A 22108-nucleotide genomic window follows, 5' to 3' on the forward strand; every position below is an offset into this window, starting at 1 on the left:
TCAAATAAGGAAACACTAATTAACATAGAATAAATGTAAGGTCCGATGGCCAGGGAGGACAGAAAAAAATAAAAACTCCAGATGGCTGGAGAAGAAATAAAATCTTTAGGGGTTCCAGGCCATGAGACCGCCCAGCCCCCTCTGGGCATTCTACCTAACATAAATGAAATAGTCCTCTTTGGATTGAGGGTTCTCATGGAAGAACTCGATGATGATGGTCACGTGGACTTCTGGCCTTTAATCCATCAATGTAGGGACATCATGGTGCTTTGAGTAGGTACATAACAGCAGAAGGCCACCTCACCACTCTTTTAAGTTTAGCTCTTGGAATTCTAAGCAGACACTCATTGTGAGAATCTAAGGTTACGATTTGGAATATAAGGTGTCAGACACTCAGATATATAAGATGGAGCGAGATTATTTAAGGCTTTGTAAACCATAAGCAGTATTTTAAAGTCAATCCTTACATACTTACAAGAGCTCCAAAGACCTTCAATGCACCACAACTGAGCTCTGTCAGCTCTGACCTACAAAGCCAGAGGGAGGCTCAGGAGTGGTGACGCCAGGGTGGTGCTGCCTTTTGGGATCTACAAAATACAAGAAACATAGGAGAATATACTGTTATGCATATAAACACAAAAGCATAAATTAAACAATAAAGTTTATCTAATCTAAACAGAGAAAGCAAGGTCAAAGAACAAATTTTTTCATGAAAGAAAAGAAAGTAGAGGAGCAAAGAAACATGAAAGCTTAATAATAAGATATCATGAGACCACAAGAAATTTGACAAATGAGAGAAGACCATTCAGCCCATCGATCTCAGTTGGGTAGCTAAGAGCTAAGCTGTCCCAATATCTCATTTGGACACTTGTTAAAGGTTGTCAAGGTTTCTGCTTCAACTACTGTACATGTCTTGGTAGCTCGTTCCAGAATCCAACAGCTCTTTGTGTAATAATGATTTGCTTATGGTAGCAAACTCTGATCAGATCAATCCATTCATTCTTTTAGACCTTAGTGCAACATTTGATAAATTTGTCAAAAAAAAAATTCAAATGTCCAGAGTGAAGAACATTTTACCATTGTACACTTTGGAACTTCACTGTACCACACAGCATCTTTTGTGAAAATAAAATCTTTTTATTTTTATAAAGTTACTGCATTTGCCGATATTTCCTCCAGCCAGGGTTTGGCTGTATAGTAGTGGGCACTGTAAGTGCCTTTACAACTTTTTGGGCATTTATGTGCCTTGGAACACCTACTTCAAAAATTTAGCTTGAGACAAAACACCATTTGTTTTACAAATTCTGTAAGCTTTGCTGCAAATTCAGTTTCACACAAATTATTTTATTTATTGCTATCCATCATCTTTTTGTTCTTATCCATTTATTTCTTATTTCCTTTTTTTAAAGATACATTTAAGCACTTGCGTATGAAATGCAACGGTTTCGGGGTTTTTTTGTTACTTTTTTGGTAAGTTTCATTAATTATCGTTAGATAATTCTGAGTACTTTAATTACATGTCTTCCTAAAGAAATTCAATTAAAAATGTGTATATTTAATTTGGATGGTTTTAAATTTTATTAAACCCTTAAAATATGAAGGGAAAGTAATTCTGCCTATGAACTCTCATTGAGTTATTTTGTGTTTCTTTTATTCAGAATAAGGAGGTCACCTCTCAGTCACCTTACAGTCTGGCCACCGATTGGCTCAACTATCTTTTTTGTTTAAGTAAACTCAAATAATACGGGCAATTAATATTATGTTAGAAACATGGCGTATCTTTTTCTCTTTTATGTAACTTTTAGAAACTAAGGATAGATTATTCTTTTGCTCTTTATTGTGATTCCATGTTAACTCTACCTCCTATCATGCTGTCATTTAACTGCTGAATTGAGCCACTCCTACCTGGGGAAACATGGTAGCAGGGAATATTAAGGAAAGGAAATATAAGGAATTCAAGAAACAAAAGTTTAATAAAAATGTAGGTATAGAGTGTCTTGAAAATAAGTTACTGTATGTCAAATTTTTATATTTTTGCATGATAAGAGGATGACATTGGTGTAAAGACATTATTTCAGAAACATGATATCTACCCTGATTTTACCTCATATCTGTTTTTTTTTTTTGGACTGCTCAAATAAATTTTGCAACTGATCCAAATGCGTCTATCCGTAGTGTGGCCTGCATACGCAAAATGAAGAAAAACAATTTTGTCAGACAGATGCAAACTAAAAGATGCTGGTTGCTGCTCTGCTTCACATTATTTCAGTGCAGGATGTGTGCAAATTTACCAGCACCTGATGACAAGGAAGAGAGTCGAGAAATAAAAAGATCAGACCTGTTGGTTTAGGCGCATTTGTCATTGCCGGTGTTCTGTGCATAGAAACAAGTGACCCAAAGGACAGGCACAGATGTTATCTTTGGTAGAATGGCAATGGCCTGTTGTTCCAGTTGTTTGCTTTGAACAGCACTTTATTTTCTATTTTTTATCATGATGGATCTCATACTGGATCTCTCTATGCAGATTTTCTCTCGTTCGCCTGTCTGTTGCCTGCAACATCACGTGATGTGACACACCAATTTTTCACTGTTTTGTTTAGCTTAAAAATGCCTAAAAAAATCTGGCAAACATTAAATATTTTTTGTGGTTGAGTTTGTGGAGGTCTGATGATAGGGTCCTTTAGGTCTGAAGGCCACCACGCCAATGAACAGTGTGTTGCTGTTCGGCTCACTGCCCAGTCACTTCCACTGCTGCCTGGATACCCTCTGTCATTTCAAAGGCAGGATTGTGACTGGTGATATGAATACACACAGTTTCAAACCATATGACAGCTGACGTTAGAACTTGTAACAGGAGCTGTCATTGGTCTAATGGATTTGCTTCGTGGATTGATAAATTGTTTGGGAAATAACAAAGGAAGGTGCTTAGGGGGCCATGGGATTTCCAACCCACTCCACATGGTTACTACGCCACTGCAGCCCAAACATCTGGGGAACAGGCTCTGGTCAATGACACACAGCCATAGTTGGATGTACCTGATATGGTCAGGAAGATGAATACAGGGCACTAGTGAAGGACTTAGTTGAATGGTGCAAATGGGATCCCCTGCAGCTCAACATCAGTAAGATAAAAGAGACCATTTTAGAGTTCAAGAGAGTGAAGCCCATTCTTCCCTTGGTTCTTATTGATGTTGAAGAGGTGTGGGTTTTGAGAGCATATACTGTAAATACCATGGAGTGAATGTGAACAACAGGCTTGACTAGAGTACCAACACTGAAGCTTTACACAACAAGGGTCAGAGCCACCTATTTGTTGGGGAGATTGTAGTCATTTAGTATATTCAGGCTTCTCTTACTTGTTTTCTAACAGTCTGTAGTGGCCTGTGTGGTAGTGTGCCAGGTAAATGGCATTAGTGCATCTGGTACCAACAGACTAAACAAACTGATTTTAAAAAAATGTCAGGCTGGACTCTCTGGAGAAGGTAATAGAACAAAGGTCACTCGAGAAGCTGCCTACTATTTTGGACAAAGACTCTCACCCCTTGTACAAGTTCTTGGCTAAGGACCACATTTAGAAACAGACTGAGACAACTTCACTGCTCTATGGAGTGTTAAGTGAGGTTAGTTTGTACCCTCAGCCACCCGGCTCTATAATATGTCACCCCTCAGCTTGTTCCCCGTGTGCTGAATGGTACTGACAGACAATGATGCCATGTGCCATATATGTGCTAAAGACCGACATCCTGTACATAAAATTGTAACTTATACAATAAGTACAGTAAATGCAAGTCTAATCACTTTACACTTAGCAAATACCTACACTTCATTAATTTACTTATAATTATAGTTATACACTCACCTAAAGGATTATTAGGAACACCATACTAATACGGTGTTTGACCCCCTTTCGCCTTCAGAAGTGCCTTAATTCTACGTGGCATTGATTCAACAAGGTGGTGAAAGCATTCTTTAGAAATGTTGGCCCATATTGATAGGATAGCATCTTGCAGTTGATGGAGATTTGTGGGATGCACATCCAGGGCACGAAGCTCCCGTTCCACCACATCCCAAAGATGCTCTATTGGGTTGAGATCTGGTGACTGTGGGGGCCATTTTAGTACAGCGAACTCATTGTCATGTTCAAGAAACCAATTTGAAATGATTCGAGCTTTGTGACATGGTGCATTATCCTGCTGGAAGTAGCCATCAGAGGATGGGTACATGGTGGTCATGAAGGGATGGACATGGTCAGAAACAATGCTCAGGTAGCCCATGGTATTTAAACGATGCCCAATTGGCACTAAGGGGTCTAAAGTGTGCCAAGAAAACATCCCCCACACCATTACACCACCACCACCTGCCTGCACAGTGGTAACAAGGCATGATGGATCCATGTTCTCATTCTGTTTACGCCAAATTCTGACTCTACCATTTGAATGTCTCAACAGAAATCGAGACTCATCAGACCAGGCAACATTTTTCCAGTCTTCAACTGTCCAATTTTGGTGAGCTCGTGCGAATTGTAGCCTCTTTTCCTATTTGTAGTGGAGATGAGTGGTACCGGTGGGGTCTTCTGCTGTTGTAGCCCATCCACCTCAAGGTTGTGCGGCGTGTTGTGGCTTCACAAATGCTTTGCTGCATACCTCGGTTGTAACGAATGGTTATTTCAGTCAAAGTTGCTCTTCTATCAGCTTGAATCAGTCGGCCCATTCTCCTCTGACCTCTAGCATCAACAAGGCATTTTCGACCACAGGACTGCCGCATACTGGATGTTTTTCCCTTTTCACACCATTCTTTGTAAACCCTAGAAATGGTTGTGCGTGAAAATCCCAGTAACTGAGCAGATTGCGAAATACTCAGACCGGCCCATCTGGCACCAACAACCATGCCACGCCCAAAATTGCTTAAATCACCTTTCTTTCCCATTCTGACATTCAGTTTGGAGTTCAGGAGATTGTCTTGACCAGGACCACACCCCTAAATGCATTGAAGCAACTGCCATGTGATTGGTTGATTAGATAATTGCATTAATGAGAAATTGAACAGGTGTTCCTAATAATCCTTTAGGTGAGTGTATGTGTACCTTGTTAGCATTATTAAGATCATAATAGTTCTTGTTATATGTACATTTGTATCTTTTTTGTCTGCTGCTCTAATCCTGCAATTTGCTTTATAAATAATAATGTTACTATTTGTCTTTTTCCACTATTATGTCAATTGCAGTAGAAGGTGCCAGGGCAGTTCTAAAGTACAACAGATACATTTGTCTGAAGACTGAACTCTAAATAATTCAACATCCACCTATCAATGTTTAAACCAGGTTGTGGTCACATTAACCAGGGAGAATCCAACCCCTGGCTGAGAGCTTATTCGTCACAGGACACACTCATAGACAGGAAAATACCAATTGAGAGTCACTAATCAATCTAATATGGACGTCTTTGGAAGACTAGATTAGAATTCAGTCCTGTTCACTGTTTTTGTGGAGTGTCCACTATATTGGTTCTTCTGGAGGGCACTCTGCCGTCATCAAACATTCCAAAGATGTGTGAGTTAATTTGCTTAATGAATACAAACAATCAAAGTGTGGCTGTTTATGTGAATGTGCCCTGTCATGAACTGGTCCCCCCACCCCAGGGTGCAGCATGACGTTTGCCTAATATTGCTAGGATAGTTTCTGGCCTCTGAAACATTAGGTTATAATATGGAGATTAAGAAGATGGATGCAGTGAGCTTTTCTTTAATCTACACCATACAAAGGCATATGACAAGTACAAAGCTGCAGTACAACTATTTATAACATAACATTCTCTGAATCCCATTCAGTGTTTTGGGGAGCTGGAGCCTGTTCTAGAGTCATCAGGGTGAAGGAAGGAATCAATCCTGGTAAGGGCACCATTCCATAACAGGCCTCATTCAGGGACAACACAACGTTTGCAGTTTACCTAATGTTCAAATAATAGGGGATACGGGAGAAACAGTCAGGCACAAAGAATATGAAAATGCATAGACTCTGAACCCAGGATACTGGACCTACGAGGTAGCATTGTTGAACACTGTAACGTGGTGCTGCTAGTTGTTGTTTAAGTTTCAAATCAAATCAAATTAAAGTTTATTGTCATTGTGTTTTTTCATAACGAAATCACGTCAGCAACTACTTAAGTCCATGCCAAATATATAATAAATACTTAAAAAAAGGAAAATAACATACAATCACAGTATACTGTATAATAAATTACACAGTGTGTAATTTGTGGTCAAATATTGCACACATATCCCATATGTATTGTTATTGCATTTCAAGTATTTCAACTTTGTGACCAAAAAAATGGAAATTCATTAATTATTAAATTATCACTTTACTTAGATTTAGAATTCAATAGAAGGATGAACCTTGGGTAAAAACTGTTTCTGAACATGCTTGTGCAGGCGTGAATAGTTCTGTAGTGTCTGTGAGATGGCAGAAGATCAAACAGACGGTTACTGGGGTGAAATGGATCTTTAATAATGTTAAATGCCCTCTTCAAGCTGCGCGATCTATAAATGTCATCAGCTGATGGAAGCTGTGTTCCTATGATCTTCTCTGCTCTTTTAACACCCAACTGAAGATCTCCCTGTTCAGCTTTGGTACAACTGCCATACCAAGCTGTGACACAGTAGCTTAGCAGGCTTTCTGCAGCTCAGCTGTAGAATTTGAAAAGCAGCTTCTAGGGCAAGTTTTCTCTTTCAGTTGCCTCAAACAGTAAAGTCATTTCTATGCTTTCCTTACTATAATGAAGGTGTTAGTAGGCCTCATCTAGAGTATTCTGTACAGTTTCTGTCTCCAGGCTCCAAAAAGGACATAGCAGCACTGGAAAAAGTCCAGAGATAAGAGAGTAGGCTGATTTCAGGGCTACAGGGCAGGAGTTATGAGGAAATATTAAATGAGCTGAGCCTTTTTAGTTTAAGCAAATGGAGAATTAGAGGAGATGCGCTTGACATGTTTAAAATTGAGTATGGTTCGGGATTAGTGGATCAAGACTGTCACTTTAAAATGAGTTCATCAAGAATATGGGGACACAGTTGGAAACTTCTTAAGGGTAAATTTTGCGCAAACATTAGGAAGTTTCTCTTTAGGCTAACAAGTAATGTCAATAAGACTTCAAATAAGGGTCCTTCAAAACTTGACTTGATGTAATTTTTGAAGAATCAAGTGGATAGGACTGGCAAGCTTTGTTGGGCTCAAGGGCCTGTTCTCATCTAGATTGTTCTAATGTTCGAAAGACGGATCTCCTGTTGTAACAAATTAGACCCAAAAACCTGAAAGCGGACTGATCACTACTGCTCACCTACCTAAACCAGCGTTTCTCAACCTTTAAGTATTTGCGACCCGAGTTTTCATAACAGTTTTAATCGCGCCCCCTCTATAAATAAATGTAGATGCATATTTTATTATACCTACTTAACTTTTATTGACATTTATCTAACGCTATATTTATTGTTCTAGTATCAGAATGTAGTTTAAGTTAATTTGTTCTGGTTTCAACAGATGTTTTTTCCACATCTTTGCGCCCCCCTTTTTGTTACTTCGTGCCCCCCCAGGAGGGTCCGCCCCACATGTTGAGAACCACTGACCTAAACTGTAAGGTGGCTAATGTAAGGGTAGATGAATATCACCCCCGAAGAGTCCTGCTGTAGTCCCCCTTTAATACAATCAAACAGTATATCTAAATAAGACAGTTGCAAGGCAATTTTTAGCAAAGCCAGAATGTATGTTTAAAAAAGAAACACAAATGAAAACAGCAATGACCCTTTTCCTTCCCAACACACAATAATCCCTAAATGTGTGAATAAAAATATATACAGTGAAATACACAACCCAGCCTCTCCCGAAGTTCACACAACAGTCCAGAGTTCGAGTTGTCTTATTATGATGGGTGAATAAATTGTAGATGCCATCCATGAAAAGAATCCAAAAATGTTTCCACAGTTGTGACTGCACCATTACTAAAAAATCGGGAGTGGTCTCCCCCAGACTTTCTCGTATACTTGGATATGGGGATGGATATTTAAGGAGTAAACTGCCAGACAATGATTATATTTGTATATTAAAGAACCATCAACAACAAATCAAATGAAATTAATAATATATTTAACAATTACTATAAAAGTAAAGTTGAATAAATGACACTGCAGCTGCATGAGTAAAAGGTGAAGTACCACTTCCGTTAACGGAAATAGCCCAAAAGTTGTAGAAATCAACGTTTCGTGCCAAATACTTATATGGAAAATCTGGTTGACTTAATTTAAAGTGTACTCAAGATATCGTGTTTACATACACACACACATCGACAGAAACACAGACACAATTCCACTCAGGGATGTCTAAAACGTCGAGATTCATCAAAATCTGGAAATGGATTTTTTGGAGGATTCCAATACTTTCCTATATTTCGAATACGAGAAAGCCAGAGAGGTCTAAAACGTCGTGATTCCTCAACACCGAATCTTTGGATGATTCCAATGCTTTCCCCGTACTTCGTATACGAGAAAGTAAAAAAGAACCTCAACGAGCTCACCTGGGCCCTCTCGTCTTAACCAAGCGCAATGCACCATTCACGTCCTTGGAGACCTTCGCATATCTAGGCCGGTCTTTGTGGCCGTAGTTCCTTTTATATGGCCAATGCAGATGCTGATCTGTTTTGCTAGTCTGCCAGTCTTTTCCCTTCGATTGCTATCCTACCTCTACTTCTGAAAAACAGCGCGATTTATGAAAATTACTTCTGAAACCGGACGTCCAGCCTTCAGGGGTGCCGCTGTCAATCACCTGTATATTCCCAAAACAGCGTGGATGGGCGACCTTCTTTGCCCGTACAAGCTGATCAAACAGAGAACTCGCAAACGCGTTAACATTTCCTAGGTGGCGGTGCAACACCATACAGTACTGCTAATTAACCACCGAATTTAAGCTGGCTTTCTATTGTCATTTCTGATCATAGTCGATTCATGTTTCGTTCTTCGAGTTTTCCTAAAATCTATAAAAATGTATTATAGATTGTAAGCTTATTATAATTACTGGCATTGCAAACAGATTGATCATTTTCTCAAGGTCACTAAGTAATGATGATTTGAACCCGATCCTAGTGGTGGGTTTTCAAGTGCAGTATCCATTCAACAGCACAACCTGCCCAACACGGATGAAAGAAACCAATTTTGCGTGACGGCCTCCTTTTAAACGTTTTGACATACTTTTGTGAAATTCTGGGTTGTGTTGCTGTCACAGCGATCATAATACGCTGTACCAGTTTCATTATATAGATACGCTAGTCTAGCGGCAGTCCACAGAGAGATAAACGCGGTTAATCATAAAGAGAGTTACAAAAAGGTCACTAAGAATTTTTTCTTTTTTTTTTCCAAAGTAAGAAGTCTAACAAATCTGTTAGGTGTCTACGTCAGAAGCTATGCCTACTACTTCTGCTCTAACCAGATATTTGAAACAATGGAATGATTGAAAAACACCTACATTTAATTCTGATATTTTACCCCAAGCCATTGAGAGAAAGAGAATCCAATTGGCCGTTTTACGCGGCTGTAAGCAGATGATGAATATATCAAGCGTTGTCAGACGTTGTGACCGCAAAAAACTAAGAGGGGAAGGCTCCAAAAGATCATCTAATTAATCTTTAACGGCGAATTTAATTTCTCCTTCTTTTCAAATCATTCCCTCCGTGAATATCTATGCAAATTGTACTGAAACACCAGTGATGAGACTGTCAAAACACCCATTTCTGCTCACGGCGCTCCTTTTGTTTCTCTTCAATCTCGTAGTTTTCATTTAAGAAGGTGATTAGTAATTTTTTTTTTACTGATTGAATACTGACAGTTTCTGACAGCCGAAATATAGACACAAACGGTCTTGGCAGGGACACCGCATTGATAAAAAAAGAGCACAGTCTTGGCAAAATGATTATACTCAAGTCAGAATTAATCTTTCTCTCTAGCAGTTATGTTCTCAGGCCTGTTTATGCGCGCGTGCCTGAGGGAGCAATGATTGTAAGTGGGCAAAAGCGGGTTATCTAATTGTTTGATTTCTAGGGAATCATGACTGGAGAGTGAAATAAGTAGTATTGTCTCAATGCTCCAGAGTCCTGGGATCAAATTCAATAACATTTTTTTATTAAGAACACTTTTACTTAAGATGAGTGCACTATAGCTCAGCAATTAATTAATGGACAGATATTGTTCAATCATTTTTTAATTTCTTTGCTTTCTGTCTTTTGCAACAAAACTGTCTTTATGTGCACTCATGTAATTAAGAATTTGTAAAGTCTGCATTTGCATTTTCCTGTGAACTGAACAAAAATAAAACTGAATTGAATTGAACTATACAAAGATACAAATATCATAAGGATAGAAGACGTAAACAGAAAATATAAACATGAAACCTTATCAGCATGAAATACTACAGGGTGAGTCTAATGGGCGGCCCCAGTTATGATGTATTACTGTCTAAATAATGAAGCAATCCAAACTAAATAAAGATCACAGTATTCCTGGATAAATGTACGAACATGTGAGGCAGGGTGCTCTTTGACTTATTTGTGAATGAACTGGATGACCGTGTGATCAGTGAAATGGGGCCACCTGTCACATGTCAGCACGCAGCGTGACACAAATTGAATTGTTTTTTGGCAATCGGATCAATTCACAGGGACTATGGCCCAGAGGCAGCTTTAGGGGTGTTTGGGGCCTAGGGCTGACCAACCCCACATGGGGCCAGTTACGTCAAATGCTGCTACTAGTATGTGTGGACTGTATAAAAACGTGCACGCGAATTTAATAAAAATATTTTCTTATTACAGTACTCAGCTAAATTTTTGCAAGATAACACGTGGATTTTATCAAAATATAATGATATATACTATTAAAAAAGTGTAATTCATAATTCATGACAATACTATGACAGTGCGAAATGCAATGTGGTGTCATGTGGAACTTAGCAGGGCCTTCTAGGAAAAGTCCCCAAAGTATACTCTGAGTCTCGATATGCAGGAACTCAGTGACTAATAAACTATACCTATTTTAGGATGGGATTATACTAGCGACCCTTTTTGGGCAATGAAGGTGGACTATGGAATGTTTTCCAAGATGTACATGTATAGAATTTGACCTTGAAGAGTGATCATAAAGGGTTCATCTTAGAAGCATCTCAAATATATTTATACTGGAGAATATAACTTGATAAATCTGCTTGAATGGGACATGCGGACCTCAAAAATAGGGCCCCCTTAGGCACGGGGCCTGGGGCGGTCACCCCACTTGCCACCCCCAAACGCCGCTCTTGCTTTGACCACCTCATTCCCCAAACCTGTCACTTCTGAATTTTTTCCTTTGAGGAGCGCTGAGTGGAAAGTTGTACAAGAACAAGCCTTGTACCCTGGAACAATTACAGTTGTCATCACCACTACAATGCTTGCAGTTACCTTTGCCAATATGGAGCACCATGTCAATCTGTGTTTGCAGGAAGAAAGTGACCATTTCCAACACAGAATGTGATTGGATCATTTACACATCTATCAAAGTATGCACTGTATTTATTGAATTTCTGTCGCTTCATTATTACGTGAGTAACATATCATAACTTGGGGCCTACCCATTAGAATCTCTCTGTACATCATAACATTCTCAGTCCTACTCAAACCAATTTAGGGTCAATTAGATCTTCAGCACTGGGCACAAGGCAGACAAAAAGCCCTTATAATCTGTCTATCACTGGGCCAACTCATGCACAAACTCCTACATGCCATGTTGGAATCACCAATTGATGTAACTTGGCCATCTTTAGTGACGTGGGAGGAAATTTAGATTAACTTGGGGATCATACCCATGACGACACAGTGAGTACGTGCCGACTACATACAGACAAGATTTGAACCAGGAATGTTAGATCAGTGAAGCAGCAGTGCTAACCATTGCATACCATGTGAATTTCCCCTATCTATCTATCTATCTATCTATCTATCTATCTATCTATCTATCTATCTATCTATCTATCTATCTATCTATCTATCTATCTATCTATCTATCTATCTATCTATCTATCTATCATGCAACACATGAACTATAGCCAAAGAATCATCCTTATTGTATACAGGAAATGTTGAGTTCAGACACCACCTGTCCAAGTTCAGTGGACCTTCTATAATGGATCATTCTGCATGTAAACCATGGCAATTTCAGTTTTATACAAGATACCTGAAAGTGGGTCCAGCATTTGTAACAATTCATTCAAAAATAGCCTGGTTAACTCCCTGGACACCGTGAAGAGAAAGAGACTGGACAGATTTAGTAATGGCCAATCAAAGCAATGACTACAACCAATTAAAAGCCAGTATGATCCTAGCCAATGGAAAGCTAGTGCAATCTGAAATGGAATGCCATCCTGTCCAGGGTTGTTTGCTTCCCGGTGTGCGATGCTGACAGTCCTCTACCCCTCTAAATTATTTATTTTGAAGGAAATTTCTAACTTGTTAAACATTTAGACTAGGCCCAGTTTGCATTGGTGAATATTTTGAACAGAACACACTTTTGGGTTTTGATAGATAATGTAAAAAGTCCTTCTTTCTGGAAAATGGTTCCATTTAATCAAGGCACTGACTAGCTAGATTTCATAACAACACTTACTGACAAACTGTGACGTTCAACATTCTCTCATCTTGGTGAGAGATTTCTGAAGCTCTGTTAGAATGACCATTGGATTCTTAGACACCTCTCTCCCCAAGGTCTTTCTTCCCCAGTTACTCCAGTTGGCCAGATCCCTTACTGTAGAATGAGTCCTGCTGGATCCAAACCTCCTGCATTTCTGACTTATTGAGGCCATTGTGCTCTTGGGAACCTTCAGTGGTTCAGAAATGGTTGTATACTCTTGCCCTGATTTACGCCAAACCACAATTTAATTGCTGAGGTCTACAGAGAATTCCTTGGAACTTCATGGCTTAGTTTTATATCCTGACATGCAGTGTGAATTGTGGGACATTATATCCACAGGTGTGTGCCTTTCTAAACAACATTCAGTCAGTTCAGTTTGCCACAGGTGGACTCCATTCAAGTTCTAGACACATCTCAAACACAGCAAAAGGTCTGAATACTTATACGAAGAAGAAATTGTAGTTTTTCATTTTTAATAAATTTGCAAACCTTTCTGAAAACATGTTTTTTCATTGTCATTATGGGTTATTGAGTGTAGATTGATGGGTGAAAATGGCAAATGTATCCATTTAAAATTAAATCTACAACACGGTAAAGTGTGCAGGAAGTGAAGGACTCTAAATACATTTAGATAAAGACAGTTTAGAGTCGCTAATCTACCCAAATTGCATGTCTTTTGGTATAAACTCAGATTACCCAGAGGCAATTGTAAATTGGTTAGCAGAATCCTTCTAAACCTGTGAGACATCAATCCTGAGCACCGTACATAAATGACCACTCTGTTCATCGTGGGGCAAAGACAAGCAATTTTACACTCATTTTGATACTAAAGCCAAGTCAGAGATGCCATTTCAGTTGACCAATCGGAACGTGTGAGGTGTGGCCACAGTGGACCTCACAGCTATTCAGATGAGGAACTCACACTTGTAAATTTCATTATTATACAAAAAGATTGTATTTATCCAAAGAATTAAGTAAAAGAACAGACATTCAAAGCTGCAGATGTTCTACCAGACGGTTGTGGCGAGCACCCTCTTCTACGCGGTGGTGTGCTGGGGAGGCAGCATAAAGAAGAAGGACGTCTCACGCCTGGACAAACTTGTTAAGAAGGCAGGCTCTATTGTAGGAGTAAAGTTGGACAGTTTAACATCTGTGGCAGAGCGACGGGCACTAAGCAAACTCCTGTCAATCATGAAGAATCCACTGCATCCACTGAACAGTGTCATTTCCAGGCAGAGGAGTAGCTTCAGTGACTGACTTTTGTCACTGTCCTGCTCCACTGGCAGACTGAGGAGATCGTTCCTCCCCCACACTATGCGACTCTTCAATTCCATCCAGGGGAAGTAAATGCTAACATTGCTCAAAGTTATTGTCTGCTTTTTTATTTATTTATTTTTCATTTTTTCATTTTTATTACTATTTAATTTAATATTGTTTCTTTGTATCAGTATACTGCTGCTGGATTATGTGAATTTCCCCTTGGGATTAATAAAGTATCTATCTATCTATCTATCTATCTATCTATCTATCTATCTATCTATCTATCTATCTATCTATCTATCTATCTATCTATCTATCTATCTATCTATCTAATCAAGGCCATATATACTAGTTCAGTGGTTGCTTAGCAGTCTTGTTCACATACAGACATCTGGGACTTTTTTCTGGGGTATTTGACCGAAAGAGGTTGGGCTGCCCAATGGTCTAGGTACCCACATTAGGAGGTCTTTATGCCATGGATTTTAGGGTTACCCTGATAAACGCCTGGCTAGTTAACTCAATCAAAAGTAAGGACCTGGGATCCCCATCTGCATCGGACTAAGGACTATGTAGGGCCTCATATGACATCGTAAATGATTCAAGACTGGCCACAAGCATTCGCTCCACAACAGTTATGAATAGTTACTTGACCAAACACTTTGAATTTGGGGTTGGGACATAAAGCAAAAAACTCTGTGTCAGCATCAGGAGAAACAGAGAGAAAAAAGGAGGTGAAATGAAATATGTTTGTATGTTCTTGTGTACTGTAAAGTAGGAAAGCCACCCCTCTTAGATGGGACTATCGACCTGTCTGGCAAGGATAATGAACTGTTGGCTTTGTTTTGTGCTTCTTTTATTATACATAATTTGTGTGTGTAATCTCCTCATCTTTAAAATTTTGTGGAATAAAATGTTTAACATATTCTGGGCTAATTCATCCCCTGAAACCCATAAATACATTGTACACACACACAAATACAGAATATAGAGTGTATATATTGTACTTTGTAAGAACGCTAGGGGTTGTTGTCGCCCCTTAAACCCAACAGACAGATTCACAGACACAGGTAAAAGCACCAAGAAATATTCTTTAATTATTTCTTCATGCACAGTGCCTTCAAAGCACCTCCACCACAATAAACAGGGCAATAACTACAATAAATCAGCACAATCAATCACAATATTCTCTCCTCCACACCTCCCAAACAAGCTCTGTCCTACTCCTCCCGACTCCATCTCTCCTGACTTTATATAGTCCTTGAGCCGGGTCAGATGGAGAATTGGCTTTTTCTTCAACCTGGAAGTACTTTGGGGCTCCCGTCCTCGTGACGTAAGAATACTTCCAGGCTATGGATGAGGCATGGCTGCTCCGGTCCTCTCACAGCTCTTCCTGGTGGCGTGCACAGTACCCAACAGGGCTGAGAAACCGCACTCCAGGTCCCAGGATGCCCTGTGGGAATCCAGGGCACCGTTACACTCCAGGGGAGCTGCCACCTAGCGTTTTGGGGAAGGCAGTGTCCTGGACAAGCTGCCTTCCACCATCCTTTCATCTCGGGGTGTCCCGGCCGGGATGAGCTGCTGGCCGTCCGTCACAACTTGTTTATCAAATACACACAATGCACTTGTTACTAAATTTTATTGGGAAGGGTAAGTGCCATTCTCAGCATTGCATGATAAAGCATACCAGCATTTTAATTTGAAACACTGTGCTTCCATGTCCAGTTTTCTAAACAGTGAGAAGTTGACAATGAAGCTGTGATAGGCAGCTGTAGCGTCCTTCATGTACAATTGTTTACAGCATTTTTTTAAATAAATAATATACTTTTTCCCCTGAATTTTTACCATAAGCCTTGAAGAATTAAAGAAAAAATACAGAAGATCAATATACTCTGCTTTTATTTTACAGGACACTTAATGGGAAAGAAAAGTAATGACTTTCCTCTTGGGTATGGAGAGGATGAAGACAAAGCAGTGTACTTAAGCAAACCCGAAGATGTCAAGCAAATCGAAAGTTACTTACAATGGTCTGAGCTTGTTAAAAATGTGATCCGAGTGCTCGAAGGAAGTGATGTCAGAGAGGCTAAGATTTTGAAAGATGAGAATCTACTCAACAGGAAAAAAACATGGGGTTCTGAAGACAACGTGAAGGAGGTAGGGATAAAAAGGAAGATCTTACTTTAAAATTCTTGAAAGTTTGTTTTCTTACAAGTATTGGCTCTAAACCACAGGTTCTCCAGTAGTTCTCCAAACCTCATAAATTAGAAAAGGATACAAATAAAGTAACTCACTAAAATATCTGTCAGATAGGTGCTGCATATTGCTGCAGAATTTCATTAAGTAGCCAATCTGGGATGGCACATCAGACTCTCAGGCGGTATACTTGGAGAGATACACACAGTCCGTTTAGCATCGGGTGGGAGGAAGCCAGATCATCCTGAAAAACCGGCCTTGTTCCACTGGGCTAAACCCAAGTTAATATTTTTTTACTAAATGTAAACAAAAACTTGGCAAATCTAAACTGGGTTTAAAAAATTTTATTCACATTTACATATGTGTGTTTAGTTGTAAACCAGTATGATTGACGAAGATTGCTGTATTAAGTGGAAATCAAATTGAACTGAGCCCAGGCTTCTGAATCTGTGAGGCACCAGGTATGACCACAGAGCCATCATGCCACCTAAAGCCAAGCCGTAGTTACTTTTAATTAAAGGACTGAATTCTGAAATATTATTATTATTTATTTGTTGACTGTTGATTTTATCCATGATGACTTACAACATTGCAAGCTAGCTAGTTCACGGATTGATCCTACCTTGTGCTGTATTCTTGCTGGGCTGGCGTGACACTGGAAGGATAGATGGATAGAATAATTAAACACATACTATGAAGATATTTCAATGTTCCTTAAAAGTTTTGAAGAATCGTCGTTGTAATCTTACAGATGGTTTAATGTCTATTACAGAGCTGATTGTGTGGCGATTGGGTATATGGAGAAAGAAAAGTAAGGACAGGAATTGGAGGTTAGTACGTTTGAAAGAGACAACACTGCTGCAATAATTTCATCGAAGGTCACGCACAATCACTGCGCCACTGTATTCCCCTGTTTAATAACATGCTTTCATTCCTATCAACAAGAAAAAGATATCACGTATACATCTCAATATTTTAATTATTCACAGAGCTGTAATATCACGAATGTTATGGATTCTGTGTCCTATCGGAGGAAGAGAAAACCAGTTTAAGAACCATGTAGTGATTCACACACATAGAGCACATAGAAGATCCATCCATCCATCCATTTTCTAACTCGCTGAATCCGAACACAGGGTCACGGGGGTCTGCTGGAGCCAATCCCAGCCAACACAGGGCACAAGGCAGGAACCAATCCTGGGCAGGGTGCCAACCCACCGCAGGACACACACAAACACACCCACACACCAAGCACACACTAGGGCCAATTTAGAATCGCCAATCCACCTAACCTGCATGTCTTTGGATTGTGGGAGGAAACCGGAGCGCCGGAGGAAACCCACGCAGACACGGGGAGAACATGCAAACTCCACGCAGGGAAACATAGAAGATCAAACTGGAAATTTCGACATTAAAGTTGACATTTCCTGCTTTTTTCCCCACTGTGTGCCTATTTTTTTTCTCTGTACCCTAATAAGCTTTCATATGACACTCAGATGGTGTGCTGCGACTCGCCTTTTGATATGTGACAACTTCTTTTTTATTTTGGGTACTGTGTGACTTTGTGAACTTGAGCTTTTGAGTTTCTTGGACACTCTGTCACTTGATCATCTTCCTTTTGTTGATTATATCACTGTTTAAACCAACAAATCGTACATTTTTCTTTGCCTCCACTTGGTTTTTGCTGAAATTCTTATATCTTCCCTCGTGCTTTTGCCACTGTCTTTTCACAGAACGTTGAGCTTAAGGGCTATTTATATTGATTTGCATATTCAGAGAGGCGTAATTCTGGGAGGAGTTGGGGCAGGACAGCAGGCGCGTGAATGAGCGTTACTTTTCACGTTGACCGGGATTTATGTAGCGGAAGAATGTGGAAGTTAGCATACACACAGATTCTTGCATCTGGATTTTTCTGTGCGTAAGCACATTTTGGCTTTTGTGCTTACATCGTGTTATAGTGCAAATTCTTTGCATAGCATTATGCATGAGGCCCCTGATGTTTTGATGATTCTGATATAATTAAGCATTTACTGAAATCCTCATCATATCGGTTTGCATTTTCAGCATTATCACTGCCACATTATATACTCATTACTTCACCAGGGTTTCACCAGCCATGAAGAGCGCTTTATGAAATAGTAAGAGGTCAAGCATGCTTTTCTGGCTCAGGCCCTGAGCTGGTGTACGTAGAGGTAATGATTGGAAAGAATGACAAAGTTGATTAATAATGATCTGAATCTACCATGGTAGTTCTGCTCACCATAGCCTCCTTTATGCATATCCTCCATTTCTCCGGCAGGCCTTCATGCTAGTTTTGGAAACACATGGATACAGACGCATGCCCAGTATCAAGAAAAGACAGGTATCATAAACTATTACATGTATGTTTGAATTGTGGGGCAAAAGTTTTCTACGAGATGAGGAATAAGGTATGGACAGCCAGTTAGAGCTGTCCTCCTGAGCAGATGGTGGGTTTAGTGTCTGCAGAACCCCCATAAAATGGATGGATATGAGGAGAATGGAGGAAGTTTCTCAGGGCTAGAGCATCCATGTGTATACCAGTATGGCAACCTGCATATTGTTGTGCCCTGCTGGATGCATTGGTTGCTGCCAAGGTGGGCTGCCTTGGAATAAGCATCTGTGTTCAAACTGAGGTCTGCCTAACCTGGAGACACTTCCTCAGTGAGTGGTCACACCTCCAGAAGTGCTCACCGGGTCCAGCATAAAAAGAGCCACTCCTTTACACTTAGGGGTTTGGTGGGAGCCAGTGGACAAACTGGAGGATGAGGTGAGATTTGAGAAGACAAGAGGAGTGGAAAAGAAGTGAAGCAAGAGAAATATGAAAAGAATGGACAATAAAAAAGAAAGAAAGAGTTTACATTGTTTTCTACAGACTTGAGTGCAAGAGAAAGTCTGTAGCAAGTATCTGTGGAAAAATAAATTGTGCTATTAACCTGGAACTGCTGGACATGTCTAAGTGTGGGGCATAAGTGCACCCCCTGGTGGCCACAGTATCTTATTTAGTCCAGAATATACAAGGAGCTATGCTGTGCTACACTCTGTTTTTAAATAGCCACTCTTTTTGGCTTTCTTCAAAAACAAGCTTTTGACACTTTTTGTTTCTGTTGCCACATAGTATCTGAAATTCATTTTGGATCTAGATTTATACATGGATCCAAATTTTAATCTGAACCTGAGTGACATAATGGTTAATGGTGCTGCCTCAGATTTCAGGAGACTGGGCTCAAATCCTGGTCACCATAAGCACAGAGTTATGGTATTTAGAATGTGACCTGTGGGAGGACACTTTGAAACTAAAATATTGTTTTTTTCCATGACAGTTTCTTTGTGACTGAATAATGAATTACAGTAAATGGAAAATGAAAGATGAGCACACCACATGGAGTGGTGGATTTCACTTTGGGATTAAGTTGCTCTGCAGGCAAATTACAGTAGAGGTTATAATAAAAACATGCTATTGAAGAAACATCTGTTGGCGCAGTAAACAAAATCTCCATGACATCCCTTTTGCAGTGCCAACCAACAAAATAGAAGGAAAAAAAACTCTCTCTTCTCTTAGAGTGCTTCTGAGAGTGTTTTCTATTCTTTTTTAACACAGACCTTTCATTACACAAGATGTGTCCTGTCTGACGTCTTTTTCGTTTGTGCTGCTTGGCAAATCCCAAACACAACTAGGAAGACTGGATCTAAAATAAAACAAAAAACATATTATACTTTATGTTGTAAAAGATAGCCCGGCCACAGACAGACACGACTCCAGATGTTCAAACCACACACACATTTTATTCTCACGATTTACAATATTTGCAATATTTACTCAGTCCTTGTTCCTTTTGGCCGCCTGTCCTCTTCCACCCGACTCTGGCTCCCCGAATGGAGTGAAGCGGCCCCTTTTATCTTGCCCTGGACGTGCTGCAGGTGCATGATGACGAACTTCTGGCAGCACTCCCCAGTGTGGTGGAAGTGTTGCTCTTGTACCCGGAAGCACTCCGTGGGGAAAAACCATCCCTGGTCCGGCAGCACTTCCTGGTATAGCGGAAATGCTGTCCTTCAGGGTTCAAGGACTGTCCAGGCGCCCAGGGAAGAATAGTGCCGATGTCCCATTCCATTCTTTCTCCAGCCGTCCCGGCGGGGCAGGGTCCCTGGCCGTCGGTCACAATGTCTTGTAGCCTTAATTTGACTCAGATGTCTAAAGAGGCATTGTGTCATTAGTGCATTAAGATGCCAATCTGTAACAATTGCTAATGCTGCTGCCTTACTGCTCCAGCATGCTGATACTTCCCAAAATGAGGGCGTTAGACCACTCAGTGTGAGGAAGTGAGCACATCAGTGCAGGTCTGCTCTATTCAGTCTGACTCTAAACTTTGATTATATGGGTTTTAAAGTGAATGAATGGTAGAAATGTGTGGTTTTCTGTCTTGACCACTACAAGCATAGCCCTGTAGCTCAGAAGGTGCTCTATTATTAGTTATTATAAAATTAGCAGAACTCAATGTCTACCGCTAGATGGCATAAGCTTTTATATTCTCATTAGTGATAAGAGCACCCCACTGAATTTGTTTCATTTTGAGTTTGTTGATATCGTGGAAATATTCGGGAACTTTGCCAAACTCAGGGAAACGCATTAAAGTCAATGGGGATGGACAAACTGAACTATTTCTGAGTGGATTCTAATGGTGCAATGGTCTTTAAAGTGTCACAGAAAGCTAGGGAAATGTCTGCCAACTATGCTGGACAGATTATTGTGGCTAAAAGTGTGTGACCTGAGCTGTGAGGCGACAGTGCTAGTCACTGCTCCAATGTGCCAAGAGTAAAATTAATAGATTTAAATATCAGAACAGTAACATTTCATGCAGATAGTGGCAGACATGAATTATGACTTCTCTAAGGCTTAGCCCCCACAGACTTAATAGCAGGTACCCACCTCTCTCAAGCCAAAAAGTACAGTTTAATTTAATTTTCTCCCTGAGTCTTTTGCTTATTCACTGTTGCTGCTACCAAACAAGCACAACACAAACCACATGGATATTTCACTCCTTCCTGTTTGCATCATTATTATTATTATCTATATCAGGCTGTGGAAAAAGAGTAAGAATGCCTAAAAATTCATAATTTTTTACCCAATCATTCTCCTATTCTGAAAAAATAATGAATTAACAACTGAACAATAGTAAAATTTAGTAAAATGTCATTGGATAGTAAACAATTCAAGTTGTCTGTTTGTTTTTCAGCTGACAGATTATTTGCTGCAGGTTCTGAACATAAAGGACAACAACCCAAGTTGAAGACTAAACTCTGCACTCCTGACTTTAAAGGACTTTCGTTTTACAAACATTCAAATGTAATTAATGCTGGATAAACTGCTTTTGTGATGAAATATTCATTCTTACTGCATACCTTGCCTTTAGCCTGGCTCATTTTGATGTAATAATTTTGAGGTTTGGGTTAACTTATTTATTTTTGTATACTGTATCATCTTTTATGGATATCCTATTATAATGAAAATAGAATGTACTGTCTGTGTTTCCTTACTGTCCGTCTCATGTACTTCATCTCTGTGATGATGTGATGATGTAACTCAGTCAGTAAATGAACATACATTGCCTCAAATCTTAGTGTGTATTTTACCTTTGAAAATGAAGTATCCTGAAATCAAAAATAGCAAAGAGATATTTAAAATAATATTTCTAATGACAAAATGTCTTTCATTATGAGTGTAATAGTCTTCATAAATAGATTCAAAAACCTTGATTTTGAAAAGAGGGACAATACAATGCCATGTCTCTGCATCATTTGCAGGATCAAAATATGGACAAACTGAACTGCTTTCTAGCAATTCCCTTGCAGCAAAGTGCAATATGACACATTTTCCTTTTTTAAAGCAAACTCCCAGTGCTTATAAAATAATCAAATCCTCAGATAAGTAATAAAAATCATATTCAGTGATTCT

General features: G+C 39.6%; 1 protein-coding gene across 2 annotated transcripts in view; it reads left to right on the top strand.

Moving 5' to 3' along the window:
* Positions 1-21758, top strand: part of LOC120528562 (gastrin-releasing peptide) — a 36802-nt gene extending 15044 nt beyond the window's left edge. Inside the window, exons 2-3 of one of the 2 annotated variants that reach the window (XM_039752743.1) lie at positions 15854-16098; positions 21390-21758. In XM_039752743.1, coding sequence (XP_039608677.1) covers positions 15854-16098; positions 21390-21443 — 299 coding nt within the window. In that variant the 3' untranslated portion in view covers positions 21444-21758. Of the gene's footprint in view, positions 1-15853; positions 16099-16909; positions 16950-21389 lie in introns of those variants that run through there. The other variant, XM_039752744.1, reaches the window with a different exon arrangement.
* Positions 21759-22108: the final 350 nt, after the last annotated feature.

Source organism: Polypterus senegalus, chromosome 4, assembly GCF_016835505.1.
Source record: "Polypterus senegalus isolate Bchr_013 chromosome 4, ASM1683550v1, whole genome shotgun sequence".
In the NCBI taxonomy this organism is placed as follows: domain Eukaryota; kingdom Metazoa; phylum Chordata; class Cladistia; order Polypteriformes; family Polypteridae; genus Polypterus; species Polypterus senegalus.